We start from the raw sequence: 22,637 nt of genomic DNA, 5'->3' as shown, positions 1-22,637 counted from the left end.
TGTTTTTGAAACTTAGACTGTTCTCAAAACCAAATTAAATGCAAATTTTCATAATCTTTATCCATCCTGAGTGGTCCCTGAAGGAGGCTGAATCGATGTAAATAACTCCCCAAATATGACCAGAGAAAGAGTTCTGTTTTGGGAACATTTCAGCATTCTATCACCAATTATTTGGAATTTCTTCATATGTTCTGCTGGAACCTTTCCGAACGATCTGAAAATATTCAGGACCCAATCCCAGAACTGTCAGCATTCATTCACATCGCATTCGGCTTTTATACCTTAACCTTCTGTATGCCACTCAGTGAGTACATGCCAAATGAGCCGGATGGCAAAGCTTGGCCAATTTCCCCGAACCTAACCAAATTTTATCGGCAACCCTTTTGCAGAGCATCATGGCTATACTGGGCAGCTGCCAAAATGTAGTTGTATAAATCTACCACAATACCTTTCCTGCCTTTCAATTCAATCATAATTATGGCACACAACCAACCAAAATAATTTTCGACAGCCAAAACGTAAAATCTCAACTGCAGATCTGATTATTCAGCACAGTCTGTTGGATTGGGGACCTACCTTATTTAAGAAAAATAAAGAACAAGTTTTATCTTAATTACCATCTTACCAGTTTGACTTAATTTTATTTTTCACACAATTTGCTTCACAAGAGAGGCAAACATTATCAAGCCTCTTGGGTGATCCATCTTATTAAATCAAGAAAATAGCGGAAAGATTAAAACAGAACTAAAGAGTATTATTCATAGCAACAAAGTTTACTCAAAGTCAATGTTCACACATTAAATACAGTGTTCTCAATAACAACCGACTGCCGGGCCAAGATGGACAGTTTAAAGGCAATTGGGCCGCTTCAAATCTGGAAAAATAAATGATTTTTTAAGTAGAATAAGTAGTAGCTGTTTGGTTACTTTACTATTTGAGACAGTTCAACCAAAACTTATTGAGAACCCTGTACATATATAGTTGGCCATTTTAGTTTATTATAATTCGGTGTCAAGACAAAATACTGAGATAATGGCTGTTGATTTATCAACATAACAATTTGTCATTTTTTTTTATTTCATAAACATATGTTCTTATTCAAAAGTTTAAAATGTAGTATGTACCATCTATCATAATTGTAAAATTCTGTGCTATTTAATACCATTTTATCATTTTTCTTCATTCATATGCTATTTTAACTGCAGCAATCCTGGGTGGTGGCAGGCTGGCCCCAGCACTCATGCTCCTAAGGAGGGAAGAGGCCGCAGCCCAAGTATGACAGGGAAATTTAAAAAAGCACACATTTGTCTGCAGATGTCATAATAATAATTCTACTGTTTTCCATTTTACCAAATAAATCAGCAAAATTAATTATTTGCATTCCTGTATCAAAATTCAAGATCCAAACTGCACTGGAGGTAGATTGTGAACACTCTTGTTCTTCACAATCTATCAAGGGGCATAAATAAACATACTACTCAGCCAGAGCACTTGGACCCGAAAATGAGACTTGAACTACAAACTGCAACGAAAGAATATGCAAATGCCCAGTTTCATAATTTTTCAATTTTGATAGAGGGAATAATAAGGCCAAAGACACTGCTCCAACTGGCTGACCAATATTTATCAATTATGTTTAAAACAAGAATATCCTAAACAGACAACAATGCTCATCCAATTTTTGTCAATCAAAGGGCACAACTTGAAAAAGATTGAATGAAGGGCCTTAATATAAGTACACACAAAGGCTATATTATCAATGATCCTACAAAACATAATGAAGATTAAGAATTTCAGTTTAATATTATGTCTATGTCATTAATTTAATCCAACTTTTTATAGCAAAATTCAAGTTCAAATTAACCCAACCTCATGACCAATATTTCTCTCAGTTTTGAAAAAGATTGTATATCTACTCAATCATATTGTACATATACATGTGTTGATAATTTAACCCATAGCCACTGGTAACATGTATTCTTTCAAGTTCCATTTTTAAATCATTCTTCAGTTTTGACAAAGGTTTAATTTTTTGCAGAGCAAACATCATAGTGCTGTCAACTTCATCGGCAACAGAATGATATTCCTTAAAAAAACAGACCTACTAAAGACCTATAATAACTGGAAGGCTACAAGTAGAATATGTTTTGTTTGGCCCATCCTTACCTAAATATATATATTTGATGTTGATACACCTTAAAGTCCTAAAGACTAAAACTTAGTCGACCAAGTGTTCCTTAAAAGCAAACAAGATATACATGACTGTAAACAATGCATGCCATGGTAAATAACAGGGTAAATTATGATCGTATACCTACACAGATTCAAATTCAGATTTGTCGATGTCATTGCCAATCTGTATTAAATCACTTTTGACACGTTCACACCCACTCTTACCTTTTTAATGATGAAACACCCAATAACTTTTCATACAGAAAAACCCATAAACTTTCCATAATGACCTTACAAATCTCACAAAAGAAATATCAACTATTTGAAACCCACTGAATGATGTGGATGCTACAAGGTTATCCAACATTCATAACTTTAAATGACCCATAACAACATTAAGGTCTTATAATAGCTTAAGTACAGTAGAAAATCCTGGCTTAAGGTATATGATGGATACGTTTCTTAATGGCAATTTAACCCATTTTCAAAACAAATTACTGATTTGACTACAAAACTTTGTGGGCTCTTATAAGGATGATGACAAAAGTAGTCATTTACTATGGTGACTGATGAAACTGTTATCATTGTGTAACCGAATGTTCCAGTCACAAAGTAAATAATAAAGTAATTTATTAAAGATTCCCATCACTCTTAAAACTAGCCACAATAATTAAGGTCAAATAGAGAATTAAGTTAAGTCAAAATTTTCACATTATTAACTATTGCTTTTAGACATTTAGTAATGGTTAAAGGTCAGAAGTATGTATTTATATAAAAAGATGGTACAAACTAGGATCATAAAATATTATAGTGTTAAATAATATATTTTGTTTACAAATCTCCTTTTTTACATGCACTGACTGTCAGCAATGTCAGATTGACAAATAAAAAAAAAAAGCCTTGTGAACATTATGTCAACATGCAACACAGAAGTTACTTCATTGGTCGATACCTATTCCGATACTTTTACACACCCAAATGTGTAGCATTAAAAAAGCCCCAAAATACGCCTCTTGATCTGCCTTTGTGCCTTGCTCACATCTCAAAGCTCTTGAACATCTTGTTGTTTTCTGGCGAGATCACTCTTGAAGATGATATTTTGAGTTAATAATTGTGACTCTTACCTGATATTCCACCTTGCTTCCAAATGGTGCCAGCTCCTGCCCTGTTGGACAAACTGCAAACCAACTGAAGTAAAAACATCATGGTCATTTTAAATAGCTTTTAAATATTTTGTACATTTTTGCTGTAATATAAATTATTTGTACGTATTTTAATACAAGTCCATTTTCTATTAAAAAAAAACAACACAGCCCACTGAAAGCAGAGATCCATTTTGGTCCCTACCAATGTTTAGTGGTCTCAGAAGGCAAGGTTTAAGGATGGGTTCTTTACAGTTTCTTTTTTCATATAATAAAACAGATAAGTGTCAAGTCAGATTTATTCAACAAAAGTGAAGCAAAAGGATTCTATCGCTCATAAGCTTTTCTCAGTCTTTCAAAGGGCATAAATTGATTTCTATAAATATTTAAGACGGAAAGTTTTCACTTGAAAACCAAATGTGTACTGTCAAACTGTTTCATGTCAACTTCATGAGCTAATGCCAACATTAATATTTTTGCAAGAAAGCGGCAATCAATTAAAAAAAATCTGACCAATATTGGGGCTTATATTTTGCAAAATGATGGAGAAAAAAGTACTGTGAACTAAAAGTTCATACTTCTTAGATCAGGTACATTGCCTCCCTGTCTGTCAAAACAATCAATATTGCTCTATACAAAATATCCACAGTAGTCTAGTGTAGGGTCTGCAAGAAAGATAATTGTTTTGACATACATATCTAATTAGTCAATCATAATATCCAGAAATCATCAAACCCTACAAAAAGATCAAAACAATAAATATATTGAATGGTATTACCATCACACCTTACCTCATTTCAAGACGTGGAAACAGGTTGTTGCATCATCTTCCAAACCAGCAGCTTCGGGAACACTGGGTGATGGGTTGACAAAGTGGTTTCCTTCTGAGGCCTCATGCACCAGCTGTCTTCTGAAACTGTTATTGTTAATAATAAACTGGATATTCAATAATTAATAATATTTTGTACTAAGGTGGATTTAATGTTATATTCTGGGAGAACGCGTGCACTGCCATCCGAAACCGCAGCTGCAATAAACTAGATAATAAATTAACAATGTGTATTTTATAATTAAGTGGATTCAATGTTATATCCTGGGAGACCTCGTGCACAATCATCTGCAACAGTAACTGCAATAAATTAGATATTAGATAAACGATTTGCATTTTGTAATTAAGTGGATTCAAATTTATATTCTGGGAAACCTCGTGCACAATCATCTGCAACAGTAACTGCAATAAACTAAATATTTAATTTTTAATTTTATTTTGTAATTTAAAGGTTTTAAAGTTATATATTCCTCATGTTTTATTTTCTTTTGAAACTTGGCATTTTCTTGTCTAATTTTTTATTGTTGCTGCTGATTTCAAGGCATGTATTTAATGCCAAGGAAAACACCACAATCACGTATACAGAAATGGTAGACAAAAATAGAGTGCAGTGGACGCTCACCCATCATTTTTTAAGCCCGAAGAGACGTTCGAGTACATGTAACAGAAAGAAATATCAAAGACAAGAGTTTTGGGCCTTGCTCATGTCTAGTTTTATGTGAATTGTAATCTTAAATGCTTTTTAGCCAAGGTTAATGTTTTTGCAACATAAAAACACAAACTATGACACTGCTGGTTCCAACAACGACAACACCAAGGCAACAACAATACCTGAACTTTTTCCCTTCTAAAAAACAGACAAGCTAAAAAATAAGATTATAAATATGAATAAATTTTTTAGCTCTTAGCTCTTTTAGATTGTCTAATTTTGAATGGCCCGATCGTTCAATTTCAATGCATTTCACTCAAGACTAAACCATACCTTAATACTGACATGCTTGCATATGCTTAGGCTGGGGAAAACAGGCAGAATGGTTGATGTTCTTTCCAGCAGCCCATTGACGGAAAAAAACGACACTCCTTGGAGATGGTTTACCATTCTGGAATGTGCAACAGGTAATTAAAGGTAAGTATGAATGTTTGATTTTCATCATCAAGGCTTGAAAGACATCTGTTTGAGCATTTAAAAATCAAAGCAGGAATATCAAAGGTACTGAACAGCTGTCATGATATATTCAGAACGTCACCTGAAAGCACTTTATAAGAAATTGATAAATAAAAATTGTGGGAATTCTTGCACATATTTTTCAGCACTTGTCAATATCTTTTTCTTTTATTCAGGGAGTACTAAAAACAATTATTTTTGTAAAATAAGCAAGGGAAATAGTTCAATTACCCCATTACGTATTTCTGTTTGAGTTGTCTTTCTTAGCAAGTTTCCATCTTGTCATCTCTCTTATTCCAAGCAACAAATGAGTACTGAAAAATAGCATATTTTATTTCTTCAGTTGAAACATATAACTAAAGTTTTATTACATGCCAGTCGTTCTCCTTAACCAGTAGACTCTCTATTTCATTTTGAGCTCCAGATGAGGTGTGCAAGTGCATAAGAACAGATTTGATCAATAGAATGTTTGCTTTATATTTTTATCATAGAGGCTCACAGAGGCAGAGGCAACAGTTCGCAGATGGTTGGGACTACATGGGATAATTACATGGCTGCATTGTCTGCAACCCCTTTAACCTCGGCAAAGAGAGAGGGTTGGCTCTAATGACAGCAGCCTTTTCTTCTTAAGCAATGTTGGCTCTGTGGAGCCATACCAATTTATCTCATTGAAAGGGTCAGTGGCCATATTGCAGCCATTGAAGCATGTGTGGTCAGCTCCAATAGAAGAAGAAAATAACCCAGGGACAGCTGCTCATCCTGTTTAGGCCAAATAAAAATATTGTTCACCTGAAGGACCCTAAGTCCTCTGCTATAATTGCCTGCAGCCCCTTCAACCTTGGTGAAGTTGAGGGGGTTGGCTTTTATGACGGCAGCCTTTTCTCTAGCAATGTTGGCTCTGTGGAGCCATCCCTGGATTCCCACTTGACCGCAAGATAATTTTAACTTATAATGGGTGTGTGTGATGGGGTCAGGCTATATCACAGCCATTGAAGCATGTGCCGACAACTCCAATAGCAGAAGAAAATAACCCAGGGACAGCTGCACATCACCTTAGTGCAGTAACTCAATAACTGCATATAGAAATAGAAGCAGATATTGAGTTTTTGCACTAAGACGCTGCTGTTCAGTCTTTTTAGGCTAAATAATAAAAAAGTGACTACGTTAACCAGACAGACCCTTTTCTTAAGTCCCTTGCAATAATATTTTTTTGGTATTATTATTGGAGATATAAACCATTAACAACATGAGATGTTTGTCAAACATTATGCCCCCTGAGCGCCATGTTGTCAGGATTATTTGGACAATTGAATGAAATATGCATGGACCTCCAAGTCAAGTTTTAGGGCCATTGGTGCAGGCAGTGTCAAGTTATCACACAAGCTTTTTGCGTTCAAGGTCACTGTGACCTTGACCTTTGACCCCTAAAATTAAATGGGTCATCTACAGGTCAGGCCCAATCCCCTAGTCAAGTTTGATGATCATAGAACCAGGCTTGGTTGAGATATCACTGGGAGAAGCTTTGTTAACTTTTTCGTGTTAAAGGTCACTGTGACCTTGACCTTTGACCATATGAAACTCAAAATCAAGAGGGGTCATCAACTGGTCAGACCCAACCTACAAGTTAAGTTTGAGGGCCATGGGGGCAGGCATTGCCGAGTTAGACAACTTGTTATCATTCAAAGTCAATGTAACCTTGACCTTTGGCCTGATGACCCCGAAAATCAAAAAGGTCATCTACTGGTCAGGCCGAGCCTCCAAGTCAAGTTTGATGGTCATGGGTGAAGGCATTGTTGAGTTATCACTCAGACAACTTTTTATCATTCAAGGTCACTGTGACCTTGACTTTTGGCCTGATGACCCCGAAAATCAAAAAGGTCATCTACTGGTCAGGCCGAGCCTCCAAGTCAAGTTTGATGGTCATGGGTGAAGGCATTGTTGAGTTATCACTCAGACAACTTTTTATCATTCAAGGTCACTGTGACCTTGACTTTTGGCCTGATGATCCCAAAATCAATCGAGGTCATCTACTGGTCAGGCCAAGCCTCCAAGTCAAGTTGAGGTCCATGGGTGCAGGCATTGTCGAGTTATCACTCGGACAACTTTTTATCATTCAAGGTCAATGTGACCTTGATCGTTGGCCCGTTGAAACCCAAAATCAATAGGGGTCATATACTGGTCAGACCCAACCTAAAATTCAAGATTGAGGGCCATGGATGCAGGCATTGTCAAATTAACAATCGGACAACCCTTTTTCATTCAAGGTCACTGTACCTTGACCTTAGAACCAATGACCCCTTAAATCAATAGGGGTCATCTACTGGTCAGGCCCAGCCTCCATGTCAAGTTTGATGACCATAGGTCTAGGCATTCTTGATATATCACTCGGACAAGATTTAAAATCTTACCATTTAAGGCCACTTTGACCTTGACCTTTGACCCGAAGACCCCCAAAATCATTAGGGTCATCTACTGGTCAGGCCCTATCTTCATGTCAAGTTTGATGACCATAAACAATGAATTGTTTAGTTATCACTCAGACAAGCTTTGGTCTACCGACCGACCGATAGACTGACCGACCGACATGTGCAAAGCAATATACCCCTCTTCTTCGAAGGGGGGGCATAAATATGTGAAAAAGGTAAAAATGATGTAAAATACTTACATTATCTACACAATTGAATAATTTTAAAGAAATAAAATATATTCCCTACCTATCTCAGCCTTTTTTTGTTTTTAAGGATGCAACAGAAGCTACAATAATGAGATTCCTTTTGACGATTATGTGACTATGGCAGACTCCGATAGGGATACATAAGAAATGTCAAAATAATATTAATAAAGTATCCCGTAAGGCTTAACCCTCAAAAGACCCATTGACAGCCATTTAGGTGGACTACATGTAACATAAACCACAATTTTGCTGCTGTTTGGCCTAATCATTCATTTTTTTTTAGAAAACCCTTTAAAGCTGCACTCTCACAGATTTACCATTTTTACAACTTATTTATTTTTTTTGTCTTGGAAAGAACAAATTTTTCCATAAATATCTGCGAATCAATGACATATGATTGCTGAAAAAAAGATTTTTGTATTTCTGTTCGAAAAATAATGTTTTATGGCTTAAACCGTTACTAGTGGTTCAAGAAAAATGCATAAAACATCAATTCCAAGAAAAAAAAAAAAGATTTGTCAAAATGTTCAATCTGTGAGAGTGCAGCTTTAACTAGAAAGGAAGGTTTTGTCATATCAAAATTCCTAAAAAGTCATTACAGTTCAACATACAACTACTTGAACTGTTGTTGTGCACTGGATAATGCATCCAAACATATGTGATTAAATCTGGTTGTCAAATTTATAACGTCTCAGACCAAAAATTATTATAGATAGAATAAATTTGATACATGTATGATCGAGCGAAAATATTTACCATTCACTTGTTCTGATATTTCTGAGTACAACACCATTTTTATTAATTTAATAATAAAATAAAAACAAATTTAATTCATGTACCTACCTTTTTTCAACAGCACACGTGATTTGTCCAGCAGACGACATCGCATTTTTCGTGATCCTCGTGGAACAGGTGTCATTTCCGGAGCCTAAGGGACGTAACTGCTCATTTTTATTTAACTTCTAAACCCCGTATTTATTCGTACCGAGCACAGTTTTGAATTCCTCCCTTACGCAATTTATCGAGTTATAACATGCCAGAGCGTATCCAGGATTTGACGGGAGGGGTGTGGAACTTTAGGCATGAACGAATCACAAAGAAACAAACCAAAAATGCAACAAGATCGGAGGGGATTGAGAGGATTTTTTTTGCTAATTTTAGTATAGGAAGGGCGCATTGTAGAGTGATGTATGCATATTTGTTTGAAAAGTTCCTCCTGTGACATGGTCTTCAACTTAATAAATGTATCTTAATCATTTTATTTCACTTTGTACGTTTTGTATGAAACCCGCTGGTGTAACTGCTCTTAAATGCATCAGCGATTCTTGGTGTACTAAGCTCTGTGAGTATTTAGCAAAACAAGTTTTTTTTCTTACGGTATACACTAGCGGACACATACCCCCAACCCCTAAAAGCTGCACCCTCACAGATATACATTTTACAACTTTTTTTCATTTTTTGTCTTGGAAAGAGCCAATGTTTCGTAAATAACTCTAAACCAATCATATAAGATTGCTGACAAGAAATCAGATCGTAGATTTTCATATTCCCGTTCGAAAATTAATGTTTTATCATGGACTAAACCGTTACTAACATTTTAAGGATAATGCATAAAACATCAGTTTTTGAACTTAACTGTGAAAAATCTGCGATCTAATTTTGTGTCAGCAGTCTTATATAACTGGTTTCCATGGATTTTTCACAAAAATTGGCTCGTTCCAAGACAGAAAAAAAGTTGTCAAAATCTCTGAGAGTGCAGCTTTTAATAGTCTAAGTTAACTTTTTATTTCATAATTGGAGAATAAAAGTGATATAACACGCCCAAAATGCACCATTTCGGACTAGAAAAAAATCCTTTTCAAACCCCCCTGCCAATAATTAAGCCAAAATTTTCGGTTCTAAGGGAGCGGAGCAAGTCAAAAGGTTACGACCATAAGTTACGCCCCCTCTAACGTCTAAACCCTGGACGCACCCCTGGCATATTGTTATTTAATTAACTACTTGTATTTATTCGTAAAGGATTACTAATGGAATCAAAGTTTGTGGCATTGACCTTTGGACTGTGGACAGATTGATGATTGGTCGTTGTTTTGTTACATTCACCTAAACACCCCCCATATTCACCTCCTTCCCCTATTCCCTCCCCCTCCCCCCTCCCCCACACACACTATATATATCCATAATCTGTAGAAAAAAAATCACCGATATCATTGCTGGAACGTTTTTACATAGGTCGTGTTATTGTAGATACACAACCTATAGCTTTAAACAATATGAATGTTAGTTTGAATAAATAAGTCATTTTCGTCCGTCTATGCAAAACTTGTAGGGGTGGGGTACATTTAGTTGTGTTAATCTCCTAAAAAAGCCTGTTTCGATAATAAACCTAAATGTGTGACCTTGACCATGGACCTTCAGGCCTGGGTTACTGTCATGTCTTGTAATCGCCCGGGTATGCAAAGAGGACGTTATAATAGATATTTTGAGTTGAGTTCGATTCGGAACGCCAGGGCATGACTTCTAAGCTTGCCGCGTATGAGTGTTAGATGAGTGTTAGACCCCAAGATAACATATTTAGTGGATAAAAAAGCACTTGCGGATTCAGGTGGGGATGGGCGCAACAAAATGCACCGGACTAGAAATGGTACACCAAACCCCCTGCCAACACTTTAAACCATTTAAATTTCCGTTAGGATGGAGGGAGTAATGCCAAAAGGTTGTGCCTCTAAGTGACGCCCCTCTAACGTCAATCATATGGATGCGCCCCTGCAAAAAGTTGGGGGGGACTGTTATACAATACGCAAACAAAATGTGTGATACGTGTATAAATACACATCTGTTGTTAATCAGTAAACATCTGTTTTGTTATTTTTATCATTTTGTTCTCTTTTTAACATACCACAAACATCAATCCATCTCCGGCGGTTAACTTTCTGAAGGTCTTTATGTTTATTCTTTATATTTCCGGCATAGTTTGTATGCCTTCTAGTTAATTTTTATTTGGAAAAAATAAACTCGGCGATTTCATTGGCTGAAATGAATGGTTCATGTTTAAATTCTGAGAGAAAATATCCCCTTATTTACCGTTAAACAAACCACAACTTTTAATATTGAGTTGCTTTTACATTGTTGTTTACGTTTTCATCACGTTATTAAACATTACGCTGTATTCGAATCCGTGATAGCATATTTCTACCAAGAAAATTAAAAAACAAAATCCGTAAAAAAACGAAATCCGTTTTACGTTGGTCACGTTTAACTAAAAGAGTATTTAACGGCGAACGTAGAGTTAACTCGCAATACTAGAAGCTGCAGAACAATGACAGCCATGTATTTGTTTACTATCGTTTCACTGTGTGTTTGGACTTACGCAAATGGCGGCGTTGCTATGGATCGGATCCAACCTATTCGCCCAATTGGTCCAATAAGACCAGTAAAGCCGTTTACGATGCCACCGCCGCCGAGTTCCCAGGCGCCACTTGATCTGGCATTCATCATGGACACAACCGGAAGTATGTCATCTTACATACGTACCGCAAGGGACAACATTCGGAGAGTTGTGAACGAAATTGTGCAGGGCTCCAGGACCGACATCCGTTTTGCTCTGATCGAATACAGGGACCACCCGAAAGAAGAGAGCACGTTTGTCATCAGAAAAAACGATTTCACTTCGTCTGTTTCCACAATGAAAACTTGGCTTAGCAATGCTCGGGCCAGGGGAGGCGGTGATACACCGGAAGCAGTTGCCGAAGCCCTTCATTCTGGAACTACACTGTCCTGGCGACGAAGGGCTGTGAAAATCGCAGTGCTCGTGTCTGACGCTCCGCCTCATGGTTTGGATCCCTCTATTGACAACTCTTACCCCCAGGGATCTCCCAACGGTCATGACCCTATCGACATGGCTCATAAGCTTTTGCGAAAAGGCGTCAAACTTTATACCGTTGGTTGCGAGCCTGCAATTTCTCCTTATAAAGACTTTTTCATGGCACTAGCTTACATTGCTAGTGGTCAGTACATTCCCTTGAACCGACCAGAAGTGTTAATCGACGCAATCATTGGAGGCGCTAAAGAAGAACTCTCACTGCAACAGTTTTCTGCCGACGTTCAGCGTGAAATCCAAAAGAAACAGGCATCCGGTGGAACAGTGGACAGGGCAGTAATTGCAAAAACGGTGTTTGATCGATTAAAAAGTCAGAATACGAAAACGACACATCTTTTGCGCAACAATAAACCTCTTGGGGGACCGACAAGCGGGGCCAAAGCAATAGCGGCGACAATCAGCTTGGCAGAAGCCAGGAAAGTATTTGTAAAAGGTAGTGCATCGGTTTCTTCTGTAGGGTCCGCTTTGAGCAAAACGAGAAAAATGGGTAGTAGACTTAAATCCACGAGCGTGAAAAAGGCAATGGGTTCTTCCGGTTCCGGTGGAAAAGAGGCGTTTACAGCTGTGAAGGCTGCAGTTAGTTTCGACCAAATCAAACGGCTAGTGAACTCGGAGGCAGCAAAAGCTGGTGTATAATTTGTTCGGCATTATTTTTTTAACTAAAAGTTAAAGCTACCACACCCACAACCCAGTTCGAAGGTATTATATCAATTACGATGGTGGTCGATGACGTAACTGTTTTGTATCATGTTTCACAAAGACAACGTTCAATAACTATGACACAGTATAAGTGAATAGCCATGTAATCTATCTACTAATATATGCTTGTAATCCGCGCACATGTTATATTTCCGATATGGTAATGCATTACATTAATGATGTAAATTGTATATGTGTATGTGTATGGAATACAACTTATAATATATTCATCGGATGAGTTTGTTATTTTGCTCCTGCGTATATTGCTACTACCGGTGATAAATGTGAGGATGTGTTTTCTTGGTATTGTATTTGGTAAAGTGTGCTAGCGGCTTGTACATATAATTATTTTTACAAAATATAAAACTACTCCATGATATACTTTAAAGGCACAAAAATGCGAAATTACAAAAAAAAAGTGTTGCAAATCAACAGGAGTGTTAAACTAAGATACTGACGGCTGAAATCCTTCAACAAATGTCGGTTTTCGCACTAATTTGTGGACCAGTGACAATCGAGGATTTATCTCATATACTTTATGCACCAGTCAATTGTAACCACGTCCTCCCCACGACCGGGGAATAGCTGGGACTTTGAATTTCGGTCCAGCCAATCCCGGGTAAAATCGCCTCCCTGTAGGGACACACTGCTGGGAAAATCCCCGCCAAATGCCCCCGCACCCCTGGGACATCCTAGATACGGCCCATTCCCCGCTGTTTTCGGCGTGAAAACAAAACCACAGCACTCACTCGGTACTGCGGGACCACCTGAAAGGTAAAAACACGGCCCATTTCCCCCGCCATCCCCGGTATACCCTCGGACCTAGGGGGAGGGGGGCGTGGTTACAATTTACTGGCGCATTAGCTCCACATCATGTTGTCTAAGAGTAGATCTGATTGTGAACAAGAAAAAAGTTGATGCATAGCATCAAGTCGGCGCAATAAAATTAGAAAAAAAAAACGTGCATGCAGAAAACCAAAAATGGTTATTATTTCAATGATAATATTTTTTTATGTTTTGTGTACATATGCGCGAAGGACATTAATAATATTGTTACAATAGTTAAAGCCCGGAATTATAGATATTCTGTTGTTTTTTTCCGAGCTAATCCTCTGGTTAAAACTAAATTATACCAAAAATATACATACGTTTCTTCGGAAGAAATAGAGTCAATGGTGTAATACATAGATTACAACAGCATGAAATTCACCTTTTATTTGTACCGGCATGTTATGAGAATTCATACGAGTATATAGAACGGAGTAAAAATACTAAACATCAAGAGGGAATGCCGTATGTATGCCGGTACATCTGTTGAAGTAGTCCGTATTTTTTTGAACAAAAGCATTAATTAAATGTAGTGTTTAAGAGTTGTATTCATTGCTCTCAGTTTAAATTGATTGCCAGTGAAGTGCATTATTGCAAACATAATTACGATTCCCAAGAGTTAAGTCATAAATTTTAACTAAATAGTATCAGTATCAAAAATAAATACCATATATACCAAGTGTCAGATGTATTACCGGAAAAACTCATTGTTGGTGCAAACATATGAGCGAGTCCCTTTAAGCAATTACACGTAGACATGTGGTTAAATGAATAAAACAAAGTAAAAAGAATTAAGACATTGTTGTTGCTGACAGTCGGAATTAATGTTGTGGTCGGCTGTCAATCACATACGCAGTGATCTCCCCTGACAAGCAGAATAGATATCTGCCACCAATGAGCGAGTACAGCTGGATTTCAGCTAAAAAAAACTTATTTTAAAAGGTTTTTTCTTCCTCCTTTTTTCGTAGATAGTTTTATAAAATTTCAATTAATTAAGACGCATTGAGGTTAAAATACAAAACACATTTAAAAGTAAAGACATTTTACAATCTTTACCGATTTGTTAATTTAAGTAAATATGACCACGTGATCTGCATGGTGCTTTGGTTCGCAATATGTATACAAATATAAAACACATTTACAAGCAGTAATCATCAACCAGTATGATTCATAAGATATCACAAAAAGCGGTGGGTACATGGATATCTTAGTTTTTATTCACAACCCGTTAATAATTCATTAGTCGCCATTGCATGGACAATAACTTGTTATTTGGCGAGAACAAAAATCTTATTACTTATTTCTTATATTGGTGAATGAGATTTGTTGGCAATTAACGACTGTTTAATGATGCCAATTCGAGTTAAGGCAAACTTGTTGGAAGGAGTTGTTTCTTCTAGTTGTTAATACCCAGACTTTAAATATTAAAGTTGGCAGTGTTTCTCTGGTGCCATGTTAATGTATTCATGTATGCATATGTTTCTTGTTGTGTGTATACAGTAACACATGTCTCTTGTTGCATATAAACATATGTCTCTAGTTGTGTATATACCAGGGGCGTTCCTGAAACCGTTCGAATTGTACGCCAGCATATTTGAGAGTCGTGGAAATTTGAAGGTCTTTTAAAATGTGGTTTTCTCTAAATGTTGGGGTGAAAGCGGGACGGGTATCCCCTACAGTAGTTTGTGTTTGAAGAACACAATAATGAACCGTTTTCAAGCATTCTAAACGTCAATTAAAATTTTAACGAATAAAACGTTTTTTGTGTTTACAACTCATTAATCTTCAGTTTTAAGCCCGGAGTTGGAGATATAACCACATGGTTTATATGAGGAACCAAAACTAATCTATACGCCCGAGCGCATTGGCGTATGCCTTGGTACGCCCCTGTATACATATGTCTCTTGTTGCGTATACACATATGTGTCTAGTTGTGTATATACACATGTCTCTTGTTGTGTTTACACATATGTTTCTAGTTGTGTAAATACACATGTCACTAGTTGTGTATATAAATATGTTTCTAGTTGTGTATATTCGCATGTCTCTTGTTGTGTATATACATATGTTTCTAGTTGTGTATATTCGCATGTCTCTTGTTGTGTATATACATATGTTTCTAGTTGTGTATATACATATGTGTCTAGTTGTGTATATCCGTATGTTTCTAGTTGTGTATATACATATTGAATCTAGTTGTGTATATGCATATGTTTCAAGTTGGGTATATACATATGTATCTAGTTGTGTGTATACGTATTATCTTCTTGTTTACATACATATGTCGCTAGCAGAGTGTTTACATATGTATCCAGCTATGTGTTTACATATGTCTTTAGCTGTGTGTAAACATAGTCTTCAGCTATGTGTTTACATATGTCCCTAGCTGTGTGTATACATATGTAGCCAGCTTTTTGTATAAAAAGTCTCTTGCTGTGTTTGAACATAGTCTCCAGCTGTGTGTACAGATTTCTCTAGCTGTGTGTATACATATGTCTCTAGCTGAGTGTACACAGATGTCTCTAGCTGTGTGTATACAGATGTCTCTAGCTGAGTGTATACATATCTCTCTAGATGTGTGAATACATATGTCTCTAGCTGTGTGTATACAGATGCCTCTAGCTGTGTGTATACATATGTCTCCAGCTGTGTGTATACATATGCCTCTAGCTGTGTGTATACATATGCCCCTAGCTGAGTGTATACATATGTCCGTAGCTGTGTGTATACAGATGTCTCTAGTTGTGTGTATACATATGTCTCTAGCTGTGTGTATACATATGTCTCTAGCTGTGTGTATACATATGTCTCCAGCTGTGTGTATACAGATGCCTCTAGCTGTGTGTATACATATGCCCCTAGCTGAGTGTATACATATGTCCGTAGCTGTGTGTATACAGATGTCTCTAGTTGTGTGTATACATATGTCTCTAGCTGTGTGTATACATATGTCTCTAGCTGAGTGTATACATATGTTGCCAGCTGTGTGTATACATATGTCTCCAGCTGTGTGTATACAGATGTCTCTAGCTGAGTGTATACATATGTCTCTAGCTGAGTGTTTACATATGCCTCTAGCTGGGTGTATACATATGCCTCTATCTGTGTATACAGATGTCTCTAGCTGTGTGTATACATATGTCTCTAGCTGTGTGTATACATATGTCTCTAGCTGTGTGTATACATATGTCTCCAGCTGGGTGTATACATATGTCTCTAGCTGTGTGAATACATATGTCTCTAGCTGTGTGTATACATATGTCTCTAGCTGTGTGTATACATATGTCTCCAGCTGGGTGTATTCATATGTCTCCAGCTGTGTGTATACATAGTCTCCAGCTGTGTGTATACATATGTCTCCAGCTGTGTGTATACATATGTCTCCAGCTGTGTGTATACATATGTCTCCAGCTGTGTGTATACATATGTCTCCAGCTGTGTGTATACATATGTCTCCAGCTGTGTGTATACATATGTCTCCAGCTGTGTGTATACATATGTCTCTAGCTGTGTGTATACATATGTCTCTAGCTGTGTGTATACATATGTCTCTAGCTGTGTGTATACATATGTCTCTAGCTGTGTGTATACAGATGGCTCTAGCTGTGTGTATACATATGTCTCCAGCTGAGTGCATACATATGTCATTAGCTGTGTGTATACATATGTCTCTAGCTGTGTGTATACATATGTCTCCAGCTGAGTGTATACATATGTCTCCAGCTGTGTGAATACATAGTCTCCAGCTGTGTGAATACATGTCTCTAGCTGCGTGTATACATATGTCTCCAGCTGGGTGTATACATATGTCTCCAGCTGTGTGAATACATAGTCTCCAGCTGTGTGAATACATATGTCTCTAGCTGTGTGAATACAAATGTCTCTAGCTGTGTGTATACGTATGTCTCCAGCTGTGTGTATAAGTTTATTTTCCGACCCCATCGGGAAAATCACCCATCGACGTCGGGCTCAATGACAGAAATAGCATTGTTAGAGTTACTCTGGTTCTTTAACGAGCACCAGTTTATATAGAACTGCCCGGACGACACTTGTGCACCAGTCAGTTGTAACCACGCCCCCCCCCCCCACCAGGGTCCGGGGGTATACCGGGGATAGCCGGGGAAATGGGCCGTGCTTTTACCTTTCAGGTGGCCTCGCAGTGCCGGGCGAATGTGGTGGTTTTGTCTTCGCACAAAATATAGCGGGGAATGGCCAAACCTAAGGTCACTTGGGTGCGGGGGCATTTGGCGGGGATTTTACCATCAGTTCATCCCCGGACCTGGAGGGACCGTGGTTACAATTCACTGGTGCATTACTTGTCTTAATAAAACTAAAATGACGGCAATGTATGTAAGTGATTGGCACGATTCACTAAATAGGTGTGAATGTATAAGTTGTAGAGGCAAAAATCATTATAAATATTATTGCATGAGCTATTTTGTTGAAAAGTTATCGTAAACATATCATGAATGCCTCCAAGACATAAGTTAGCGTTAAGAAAGCCTCCGATTCGAGTTTAAAACGGGCGATCTTTGCCCTTTTTGTGATAATGTGTTATCAGAGCGTAGACTTTACGATACGATAAGAATGCCATAGGCCGAAAATTATCAATGCATTATTTCACAACATGTCTGATATAGATAAGCTGTAAACTAAAAATGATGTCAAGTATTTGTGTCAAAACCTGTAACACTATCCTTAATAATAGGATGTTTTATTTATGTAAGATATGCGTTTAAGCATTCAATATATTGCTATTTTACGTACTGCTAGAAATGAATGCTAATCAGTTCATCTCCGGTGTGACCGCGGTGGTAATATTATACGAGAATTTCGAGTAATCCCACTAGCCGATAGCGGATACATTGTATTTAGAAAGGCCATGCAAATAATCTAATGTTTATCTTTCGGAGAAAAATTTCTATTTATCTATTTATAAATCTGTATTTATTATTTATATTAATGCATTTATTTTCTCAATGATTTATGCAATATACTTAATATCGTCGTATAAGTCAGATACAGTTACTCGTTTTTTTCTTCAAAAGTGTCCTCGTACAGTCATAAGAAGCCGTTTCCCCTCGGACAAAATTGGTGTTCGTCCTAGCGAAAAGGCTACTTACGTTTGTAAGACACTTTTTAAGAAAACTCGCCGAATGGGCAAGTCCCGAGTGCGAGTATAAATAAGTCAGTATAAAAAGTGCGAGTATAAATAAGTCAGTATGAAAAGTGCGAGTATAAATAAGTCAGTATAAAAAGTGGGAGTATAAATAAGTAAGTATAAAAAGTGCGAGTATAAATAAGTAAGTATAAAAAGTGCGAGTATAAATAAGTCAGTATGAAAAGTGCGAGTATAAATAAGTCAGTATAAAAAGTGCGAGTATAAATAAGTATAATTACACCACCGTTTTAAAATCTTAAAGTGTCTCGCACATATCGCTAGAACCGTAGAAAACAACAGCGCACGCGTACCCTGCCTGTATTGACTGAAGAACTGCCATCTCAAGAAACACCTGAATATTTCATACTCGCTAATTGACACTTAACACGATCGTAAAGTGTCCAGGAGGCCCGTGTGCGGGTGTTTATGGTGGGAGCGTTCCGGAATACTAAACACAAAGGACATTTCGGACAAAAATATAGTCAGCAAACAAACGTTCTATGAAATATTAACTGGCTAAAATTTGAATAATTCTTCAATCTTATTAGTCCAAAACTAAGTACACTCTAAGAATGAATGGAACCACAGCAGAAATATATCACAACTATATTGCCAATAATGGACAACAGACTTATCCACGATTTGACGTGATGGGTGTAATTTAGTGCAAGAACCATAAAGGTTGGGGGGATTTTGGCTATATTATCGTGAGATATATTGTCCAATATATTTTATTTATTATTTATTGCCATACAGACAAATCCCCGAATAAGCCAAATCACTCAGAGTCTCGGAATATACATCAGTTACTATATTACATAGTATATGTATTTGTATACTTGTATGTTTTGTGGCCGGTAGCGTTCATTTTCATTAGCGTATTTTTTTTTACAACGGCACAGGAAAAGAGTCGCGGGAACGCCAACAACTCCGCGATTTTAAAATTGTTTTTATTTCTTAAGTGACCGTTGCAATAAACAAAATAGTATCCGGAACATTAGATATTAAATATCAAGCGTCAAGATGGAATGAAATCTAGAGAGTTGTTTGTTCTGAATGCAAAAAGGGTTGAGGCTCTTGGGTGTATCCGACTTTTTCTGTGCCTAAGACAACACAACTCTCGGAAATTAAATTGACGCTATCGGCCGGCAAATGTATGCGAGCATTTAAAAGTAATTTGATATCACCAAATCCAGTTAGTTTTGGACACCAAAAAGGTCCACACCACAGATACAAGTTAAGAAATAAAGGGGCGCGCTGTAGGTTGGACGCTCAAATCATTTTATTGAAATGATCAAAACAAAAAAGCATATGATTTTTGCAAAGATAAAAAAAATGTTTTTGGCGCTTTTTTAATGCGGAATTTGTGGCCACGTAGCTATTAATGAGTGTTTTTTTTTTAAATAAAGACTTAATACTAATATTTTCTTATCTGCCAACAAATCGAATGCTCCTTTTTCATCATTGAAGTAAATGAGCTAGATATAATAATGCAATGAAATAAATAAATGTTTTTGTATCAATCTATAGCACTAGCGGACCCCCCCCCCCCCCCCCCCCGCTACCCCCCCCCCCCGCTACCCCCCCCCGCTAACCCCCCCCCCCCTCAAATCGTATAAGTTTACTTTTTATTTCAATATAGGAGACGAAAAGTAATAAAATACGCCCAAAATGCATAATCTCGGACTAGATAATTGTTAAAATTTTCGTCGGGGAGGACCCCCAAACACCCCCGCCAATAATTTTAACCAAATAAATGTTGTTTCTGAGGGAGGGGCGCAAGTAATACGGGTACACCCCGTAGTTACGCCCCCTTCTTACGTCGAATCCTGGAACCGGCCCTGTTAAGTGTGCCTCTTCAAGGATTAATAAACATTTAAAACAGAATTCTTTTCCGGTTTCACGTTCCTCTGTCAATTTTGGTAACCAAAAGTATATTAATGCAATATCAAAACAAAATATATATCATTTTGGCGCCTTTTTAATTGTGGAATGTCTGTTCACAAATCATATATAATTGTTTTGTTTTGTTTTGATCCTTAAAGTAAAATTAGTGAAAGCTGCACTCTCACAGATTGAACGTTTTGTTAACTTTTTTATTTGTTATCTCGGAACGAGCCAAATTATGCGAAAATGCATGAAAACCAGTGATATAAGACTGCTGAAAAAATCAGATTGCAGATTTTCATGATTCAGGTTCAAATTTGATGTTGTGGGCACTTTTCTTAAACCGTTAGTAGCGCTTTTAGCCATAAAATATTAATTTTCGATCGGAAATATGAAAATCTGTGATCTGAACTTTTATCAGCAGTCTTATATAACTGGCTGCAGATTTTACGCAAAAATTGGCTCATTCCAAGACAAAAAATACAACAGTTGTCAAAACGGTAAAACTGTGAAAGTGCAGCTTTAAACATAATAATTATTATTAAAATGCAATGAAATAATTACAAATTTGTTTTGTATCAATCTTAATTGTGTTCCTTCAGGATTAATAAACATTTCAAATAGCATTCTTTTCCGGTCTCACATCCATCTGTCAAATTTAGGTATCAAAAGTTATACCCTTAAAACAAATATTTATTTTAACGGACCCTTATATCTAGGTTTTCAATTGGTCAAATACGAGCCATATTATACCATCACAAACAATTCTAGGGTTTATATTGAGTAGAGAAGAATCACTGTTTCAAGGGCCAGTCGTATTCAAATGGACAAGTATGTTTGAATAGAAATTAATAAAATTGAGTCACCAATATTTGTTTTAAGACACAATGGTAGTTACATTACGAGACAGGGTGTCTGTATTCATTTTTCCTTTGTTGAACAAGGGACGGGCCTCTCTGGCAGAATTATATAAGTATTTAGTATTATAACATGTAAATCAGGTGTCGCACTTGTGTCTTACTTCTTCAATTAACAGTCATCTTGGATATATAGATTTTCATTCAGCTGTCAGCATGTTTGCGGTGACTCGATCGCGAGTCAATATTTCAAAGTGATAATGGGCGTTGATCGGTTTTCGATATCTTGGACGGGCCTCATACATGCATGCAGGACAACTAATCTGAGAATAAAATACCTTATTTCTGCGACACTTCTAGAAAGCACCAGTGTGTAATGATCGGTAAAGCTGGGTTACAAGATCGATGTAGAAAATTTGGACTTTTATTATTGGATATATAGATTTTTACCTTTAACATGGTGAGTAAACAGGCACATAGTGAAAGAAACGAACATTCGCCTGAGCATAAAAATAATGAAGTAAAAAAAAGTGTCGAGCATGTGAAAAAAGTATCAAGCAAGCAAATAATGAAATAAAATGGTTTTGAGCATGTAAATAAGGTTAAAATAACATCGAGCATGAAAATTATTAAATAAAAATAGTATCGAGCATGTAAATAATGAAATAAAAATAGTATCGAACATGCATATAATGAATTAAAAATAGTATCGAGCATGTAAATAATGAAATAAAAAAAGTATCGAACATGCATATAATGAATTAAAAATAGTATCGAGCATGTAAAAAATGAAATAAAAATAGTATCAAGCATGTACATAATGAATTAAAAATAGTATCAAGCATGTACATAATGAATTAAAAATAGTATCAAGCATCTATATAATGAAATAAAAATAGTATCGAGCATGTAAATAATGAAGTAAAAATAGTATCGAGCATGTTAATAATGAAATGAAAATAGTAGCGAACATGTAAATAATAATGAGTATAGAAAAATGAATTAAAATTAGCATCGAGCATGTAAATAATAAATTAAAAATAGTATCGAGCATGTAAATAATGAAATAAAAATAGTATCGAGCATGTAAATAATGAATTAAAAATAGTGTCAAGCATCTATATAATGAAATAAAAATAGTATTGAGCATGTAAATAATGAATTAAAAATAGTGTCAAGCATCTATATAATGAAATAAAAATAGTATCAAGCATCTATATAATGAAATAAAAATAGTATCGAGCATGTAAATAATGAAATAAAAATAGTATCGAGCATGTTAATAATGAAATGAAAATAGTAGCGAACATGTAAATAATAATGAGTATAGTATCGAGCATGTA

The 22,637-nt window shown here is 36.5% G+C and overlaps 2 protein-coding genes across 8 annotated transcripts in view; one reads left to right on the top strand and one right to left on the bottom strand.

The window, feature by feature from the left end:
* The window catches only part of LOC128213359 (axotactin-like), a 110,321-nt gene extending 101,402 nt beyond the window's left edge, over nucleotides 1-8,919 (bottom strand). For all 7 annotated transcript variants that reach the window (XM_052918976.1, XM_052918975.1, XM_052918990.1 and 4 more), the window contains exons 1-5: nucleotides 8,826-8,919; nucleotides 5,540-5,622; nucleotides 5,126-5,243; nucleotides 4,106-4,230; nucleotides 3,297-3,360 (exon numbers count right to left, since the gene is read on the bottom strand). The gene's annotated coding sequence lies outside the window, so the exon portion shown is untranslated. The remainder of the gene's footprint in view (nucleotides 1-3,296; nucleotides 3,361-4,105; nucleotides 4,231-5,125; nucleotides 5,244-5,539; nucleotides 5,623-8,825) is intronic.
* A 2,324-nt stretch (nucleotides 8,920-11,243) lies between these two features.
* Nucleotides 11,244-12,791, top strand: LOC128212840 (uncharacterized). The gene has a single exon (XM_052918186.1). It carries the CDS (start codon nucleotides 11,302-11,304, stop codon nucleotides 12,496-12,498), a length of 1,197 nt encoding a protein of 398 aa, XP_052774146.1. The 5' UTR covers nucleotides 11,244-11,301; the 3' UTR covers nucleotides 12,499-12,791.
* The last annotated feature ends 9,846 nt before the right edge of the window (nucleotides 12,792-22,637 follow it).

The sequence above is a fragment of the Mya arenaria genome, chromosome 13 (assembly GCF_026914265.1).
Source record: "Mya arenaria isolate MELC-2E11 chromosome 13, ASM2691426v1".
In the NCBI taxonomy this organism is placed as follows: Eukaryota; Metazoa; Mollusca; class Bivalvia; order Myida; family Myidae; genus Mya; species Mya arenaria.
This window is presented reverse-complemented; position numbering and strand designations above follow the sequence as displayed.